General features: G+C 42.8%; 1 protein-coding gene across 5 annotated transcripts in view; it reads right to left on the bottom strand.

The window, feature by feature from the left end:
- arhgap32b (Rho GTPase activating protein 32b) overlaps window positions 1-7,500 on the bottom strand; it is a 54,756-nt gene that overhangs the window by 14,297 nt on the left and 32,959 nt on the right. For 2 of the 5 annotated variants that reach the window (XM_042091495.1, XM_042091498.1), the window contains 7 exons: window positions 5,480-5,557; window positions 5,102-5,183; window positions 4,601-4,645; window positions 3,995-4,042; window positions 1,259-1,408; window positions 668-770; window positions 265-409 (listed from right to left, as the gene is read on the bottom strand). In XM_042091495.1, the coding sequence (XP_041947429.1) occupies window positions 265-409; window positions 668-770; window positions 1,259-1,408; window positions 3,995-4,042; window positions 4,601-4,645; window positions 5,102-5,183; window positions 5,480-5,557 (651 nt within the window). Of the gene's footprint in view, window positions 1-264; window positions 410-667; window positions 771-1,068; window positions 1,148-1,258; window positions 1,409-3,994; window positions 4,043-4,600; window positions 4,646-5,101; window positions 5,184-5,479; window positions 5,558-7,500 lie in introns of those variants that run through there. The other 3 variants (XM_042091496.1, XM_042091497.1, XM_042091499.1) reach the window with 3 other exon arrangements.

Below are 7,500 nucleotides of genomic sequence, written 5' to 3'. Positions count from 1 at the left end.
TGAGTGTAACTAACTAAATAAATTGAATTAAATACACCTGAATCCAAACAAAGGTAAACAACACAAAAGATTCCTTCTGTATACTTCCACCAAAGAAAACAAGAAATCTACCGCAGGTGCATGTGAATGCGAACGCACAGAAACATAAACATACACACACACACAGAGAGAGAGACTTACAAAGAACAGAAACATAAACATACACACACACACACAGAGAAAGACTTACAAAGAACAGAAACATAAACATACACAGAGACTTACGGAGAACTTGTCGTAGAGCTGGTACGTGAGCAGTGGATTGGGCAGTTCTCTGAAGTAGAGCTTACAGAGGGACCCCACACAGTGGATGTCCTGGATGTAAATCTCTTTAGTCAGGTCTGGGATCAGCTCGGAGTCAAACTCATGCCTGATCACAGACATGCACACACAGACACACACACACACACACACACACACACACACACACACACACACACACACACACAGACACAACTTTTATAGTGGAACAAGTGTGGAGTGGTTGGAGTGTGTGTGTGTGTGTGTGTGTGTGTGTGTGTGTGTGTGTGTGTGTGTGTGTGTGTGTGTGTGTGTGTGTGTGTGTGTGTGTGTGTGCGTGCGCGCGTGTGTGTGTCTATATCTGAGAGCGAGCGTGTGTGAGTCTCACCGTAACTTCTGGATATTTGATGCAATTCCAGATAGCCTGTAGATCCCATCCACAATGCCATGTTTCTCGATGAACTCCGCACAACTTCGAAGCACCTGAGGAACTGTACACACACACACACATATATGTAAATGTAAATAAATGTATCAGAAACAGGGAATCTAACAATTGATCACACAAGTTACCACAACACACACTCATTCATCTACAACACGCAATTGTTCATCTATTATGACAACACACACTCATTCATCTACAACAACACACTTGTTCATCTATAAGCAACACACACTCTATCATCTAAACAAAAACATACACATGGACACAGTTGACTAGATGTTCTCTCATATGTGTGTATTTGTGTGTGTGTGTGTGTCTGTGTATGTGTGTGTGTGTTTTATCATCCTGTCCTGAGTTGAGCAGGTGTTCCCCCAGGTCGCAGGCGAACACCCTCTCCTTCATATGTGTGTGTGTGTGTGTGTGTGTGTGTTTTACCATCCTGTCCTGAGTTGGGGAGGTGCTATCCCAGGTTGCAGGCGAAGACCCTCTCCTTCATGTGTGCGTGTGTGTGTGTGTGTGTGTGTGTCTTACCATCCTGTCCTGAGTTGAGCAGGTGCTCCCCGAGGTCGCAGGCGAACACCCTCTCCTTTAGGATGCCCCTCTGCTTGAGCTTCTGCTTGCTGGGCCGAGACTTCATGAAGGTGCGCAGGAACGTGATCAGCTTCCCGTGCTTCTTAGACACTAAACACACACACAGGAATTTTATGTGGTGGTTTCAAGTTCAAGTGGTGGACAGTCAAATGCACAGACACAATTTTTCTGTATGATGAAGTGGAAATGTAAAGAATGAACTTCCTTTTTCCTGCGGAAACCAGACACACACACACGCTCACAATCCCAGATGTGCCATTACACTCTGAATCCTAGACGCACCTTATATTACCCCACCAGCAAATGACCAAAGATACCCAAGCAGCATCTACGCATCCTACAGACTAGGGCATATACTGCACCCTAGCGCCACACACACACACACACACACACACACACACACACACACACACACACACACACACACACACACAAAAAAACACACACTCAGGAAGTTATTGATTAGTTTGAGGTGAAGACCAACAGGTTCTCAGAAACATGATCATCTGGCTCAGTCCGTCATATATGCAGAGACCCATGGCCAGCACACACACACTCAATGCTTTGACAAGCTATAGCAAACACACATTAACATTTTAGCAAACACACACCAACAATTAGCAAACACACTCAAACTTTTAACAAAAACACAAACTTTTCACAAACACACAAACTTTTAACAAAAAGCCTGCTCACAAACACACATTGACATTTTAGCAAACATTCACCAACAATTAGCAAACACACTCAAACTTTTCACTAACACACAAACTTTTAACAAACACAAACACTTTTCACAAACACACACAAACTTTTAACAAACACAAACACTTTTCACAAACACACACAGACTTTAAACAAACACACACACTTTTTCCTGCAGTAAAAGGGATGCTAATAGCATGCAAGAAAATGAAAGGCACACAAATAAGTCTTTGTTTTGTGTGTGTATGTGTGTGTGTGTGTATGTGTGTATGAAGTAAGATAGCAGCTGTGTAGATCTGCAGGGAGATCTGACCTACTTGAGGTAGAAAAAAAAATGTTCCGATATAAAATTCCTTCTCCCTCCAATTACAGCAGCTGTTCCTTCAGAAATATGTGAAGGCTGAGGGTCGCCAGGGAGAAAGTGTGTGAGAAAATGTGTGTGTGTCTCTGTGTGTGTACGTATGTCAGCTTGACTGGAGCCAGAGACGGCTATCATAACAGTTAAGATGGGTTAAACATGTGAAACTCAGTGTGTGTGTTTGTGTGTGTGTGTGTGTGTGTGTGTGACAAAGAAAAACAGTGCATATGAAAGTCTCACTCACACAAGTTCTCTTCTCACGCGCACACACAAAACACACACACACATACACACACACACACACGTGTCATCTCTGTTTCCACTGCGTTGTGTAGTAACAGCTGGTTTTGAGGCATGAAGGACTTCAAGAGTGAGGGAGAGACATACAAGTCCAAGCAGCGACTTGGAGCTTTTTTACCCAGTTAGAGCCAGTATGTGTATGTGTGTGTTTACCTTCATAAATCATGTCCTTACCCGAACGCTTCCACCAGTTCACACACACTCTTCCTAAAGCAAGCCCAGAGTTAAGCGCGGACGCATCACCCGACGAGCCGAGGAGGAAAAGAAACGTCTATCTGACAAAGTTGCAAATTCCCTCCAGGATGGCAGCTCAGGACAGCCCTACACTAAAGAGCCGTCTCTCTCTCTCTTTCTCTCTCTCTCTCTCGCTCGCTCGCTAACTAAAGTCAGTCTGTCGGCAAATACCTTTCGTCTCTCAGCCCAAATCCACAGTAAGCCTGCTCACAAACTCTCTCTCTCTCTCTATTTCTCTCTGACTGTCTGTCCCCCACCCCCGCCTGCTCTCTCTCTCTCACACACACACACACACACAAACACACACACAGCTCAGGTTCCAAGCTTCTGGTCCAAATGGAACAATTCACCGTTTGCTGGCTGGAAAATCATGGAATGCTGAAATGGTTATAATCAATATGGAATGTCATAGCGACCAAAATCCACAGACGGAACATACACACCACGCCATGGTTCTCAGTATGTGCGTGTGTGTGTGTTCGTGTTTGAGTGTGAGAGAGAGAGAGAGAGAAAGAGGCTTTAAGTCTGGTATTTTGTGCTTTGTAAAGAGTTTGCCCATGGATGAATGCCATTGTGGCAGTCTAGCCACTGCAGCCATCAGAAGCATTAATCCTCCCTCAGTTAGCTAACTAGCCACTGCAGCCATCAGAAGCATTAATCAATCCTCCCTCAGTTAGCTAACTAGCCACTGCAGCCATCATAAGCATCATTCCTCCCTGAGTTATCTAGCTAGCCACTGCAGCCATCAAACGCATTGATCTTCCCTCAGTAAGCTAACTAGCCACTGCAGCCAGAGACTTTCTAATGAGAAGACACAGCACTCAAAAAATCCTCCATAGAAATGCATGGGGTTAGTTTGTAACGCCAATATGGCAGTTGTCTACACATATCCCGCCCCTTCCGCGGTAAAAAGTCGCCATGTAAATACATTGTGCCAATGTCTTATGTTGAGAATACATCTTGCCAATCAAGTGATCTCACCTGGAGCAAGGTTGGTGTCATGAAGCCTTGCACACGCGCATTTCTGCCGAAATAGATGCCCGATAAGTGTGTGTGTGTGTGTGTGTGTACGTGTGTACCTGAGTTCATGTTTGTGTCCTGCTGTATGACTGTCTCCATCTCCAAATCTATGAGCAGAACACCATGAGGAAAAGACAGAGTTGGATGAGAGGAGAGGAAAAGATCGAGAGAGAGAGAGAGAGAGAAAGAGAGAGAGTGGGGGACAAATAGATGATGTTTTCTGGATGAGCAAACGTAAAATATAGCATATAATAAAAGTGAGAAATGGCTGGGTATGGACCTTTATGGTTTACATGTATGCACTGATCAGCTACAGCAAACACTCCACACACTTAAACCCCAAACTACAGCCAACATTATGAGAGTTAGGACAGTTCTACCTTAATAAGTACATAATACCTCCATATGCATTTCTGTGCGTGAGTGTGTTAGTGTGTGTGTGTGTTTGTGATAATGCATGCAAGTGTGTGTGTGTGAAGTGCAGTGCACAATACGTAAGAGTGACAGAGTGAGATTGAAATTGTGTGTGTGTGTGTGTGTGTCTGTTTGTGAGCACATGAATGCAGTGCACGAAAGAAAGAGAGTGTGAGTGGTGTGTGTGTGTATGTATGTTTGCATGAAAGCAATGCAAGTACTGGTGGGTGTAAGTACTGGTGCAAACGCACAGGGTGGGAAGAGGTACCAGGAAGCCGGCCGAACACCAGGGGATGCTGGAGAACACACACACATACACACACACACACACACACACACACACACACACACACAAGCAAACAAGCATAAGCAAAGCATGCGGATGAAGCTGACGCCAAATCTCACACAGCAGGGTCCATTCCTGGATAGAGCCAGTAGCGCTGTGATTGGCTACAGTGAGGTGAGTGGCTATAAAAATCAACCAATCAACATCAGGTACACGCTCACAAGTTTCCCACACACTTAAACACATACACACGCAGGTCAAGCACACTTGTAGTTCAAGCGTTGCAGTTGCAGTAATAATATTAGTGCTTCCGACAGCAAAACACACAACCATGAAACACACACACACAAACACACACACAAAAGGCTAAGATGCTCACATACACACATGCATACACACAGGCTGGATATTCATATAGGCACCACACACATAAACAAACACACACACTCAGACTCTGGAGTGTTACCTGGCTTCGGAACACAGTTGGTAACTGACTGGGGAATTTTGTCATTGATGAGCTCGACACACTCACTGGGAAAGAAGCCCACCTTCAGAAAACACACACACACACACACACACACACACACACACACACACACACAGATACACATCCACACACACACATCAATACAGATTAATTTCACACACACACAGATACACACTACGAAAGAAGCTGACCAGCAGAAAACACACACATATCAATACACACACACAAGGGAAAGCATGCAAACAGAAACCAACACATCTTTACCTAAATATTCAGTGGAAATTACTTTCTCTTTCAAACACACATACTGTACACACACACAGAGGGTTCCAGATAGAAAGCAGCAGCCGGTTTTACCTGGAATCCATGCTTTCCTCTCCACCAGGTGGTGTCCTCCTTTGGTGGCATATCGATCACAGACACAATATCCCCCACCTACACACACACACAAAAACACACGTACACACACAAAGTGAGAGAGAGAGACAGAGTAACTACCTCACACACTAGATTTCACTCTGACACACGCACACACACACACGCACACACTAACTTTCATCGACTGTTCTCAGATGCTTTCTGCTAAGGCCATCCTTAAAAATATTTTCGTTTGCCGTAACCCGACCGACCCTGTCAATTTAGAACCGACCCAAATATTTATTTTTTTCCCCTTTTAGTCCGACCGACTTGCCAGTTGTAAACTTGCGTTAATACCGACCGATTGTTTTTTTTTTACTCTAAACAACCAATACAAATGCAATAAAATAATAGTTCTTTTAGTAGGCCCAACCAAGTATTGTGAATATAAATTACCTACATGCAAACGTGGCTCACTTAAAAAAAAAACCTGTGGCGTAATCTCTACACCATTGGTTTTACGCATGTCACTTCGTTTCATTCACACAAACTGATAACGCTGCGAAGTTCTGGAAGAACTGTGGCCAGATCTTTTCTCATCCCTTCTCCCCCTAGTCTAGCGGTGACCGTGTCGGAGTATTGAAATTGGTTGTGGTCTATTCAGCATTTCTCAAAATATGGGTCCGCAACATGGAGACTGCTGGTCCGCGGAGTCGTGGAGTGAAATTAGGCCCGGTGCTTCATCTGATAATTTGCTGCGCAGTTGATCAAGAAACCGCGGATCGACGAAAAAAGAAAACAAACGTTTCTGCTATCGATGTCATTAAACATGGAGCCCTACAATTAAGTGGTGGTATGAGCATTCATTCAATGCGCGTCTGCGCGAGAGAAACTGAAACTAATCGATAACGTTGGTATCAAAGCTCCGCTTCAACCTGTTGGAAGGCTATTTATTTATTTAACGAAACTTAATAGAACGACGTTGTTTTTTGGAACTTCCTTAGAAACAGAGCAGAGACTGTATAATACACTGTATAGCATTGAGTATTGTATAGTCAAATTTCAATATAACGTGGCCAAGAGCTATTGTAGCCTTCTTTCTGGGTACATGTAGATGAGCCCTATGACCCAAAAGTCTGCCATGACCGGGCCTCAGGTCAAAGACGTTTGAGAAAGGCTGGTCTATACAACCTGCATCAGAATGAGGTTTGCAATGGTGCGCCTGAAGGCACGGGTTGAAGACCCAGTCAGTTACGTCACGATATGCACATTTGTGTAAATTCATTCCTAGGTAATCACCATGACCAAAACTGAACTTTTTTTTTTACTTTGAATCTTGAAAAAAAAAAATATTGACCTACCTACCGACCCATTTTTAATTTTTTTTTGGCTGTTACTGCAAACAAAAATATTTTTAAGGATGGCCTAACTGATCAAATGCATTTCCTTTTAATCATATGTTTTCTATGTTGTATATATTTTAATTATTTTATTTTATTTTATTTTATATACCTTACCTTTTATTATCTAGGATTACCGGTAGTTTCTTTCATGCTTTTATTTTCTATTATTTACTATTTGTGTTTGTGTTTATTTCATTTCATTTCATTTCATTTATTTATTTAGTGCAGTGCACAGTGCACATTGATCAACATTTCTGTAAATGTGCCAGTGTTAGCCAGCAGGCTAATTTTCAACTCTAGTCCATTGGCAAGATGTTATACTAGGCACATGGTGGCTAAAAAAAAGAACATATGAAATCACATAGCAATTGATATACAGCAATAAAACATAATGCCATAGGACTGGCTCCATTAAAACATTTAGAACATAAGACATATAACCATACAGCCATACAACCCTTAAGGGATCAATAAAGTAACCATCTATCCATCTATCTATCATACATACACCATGGGTTACAGGACAGCTAAACTATAGAGGCAGACCAACATTAATGTATTATGAGAAGTGCTCACATTTTTATGTAAAGCACACTGAACTGCCTCAGTGTATAAATA

Source organism: Alosa sapidissima, chromosome 5 (genome assembly GCF_018492685.1).
Source record: "Alosa sapidissima isolate fAloSap1 chromosome 5, fAloSap1.pri, whole genome shotgun sequence".
NCBI classification, from domain to species: domain Eukaryota; kingdom Metazoa; phylum Chordata; class Actinopteri; order Clupeiformes; family Clupeidae; genus Alosa; species Alosa sapidissima.
This window is presented reverse-complemented; position numbering and strand designations above follow the sequence as displayed.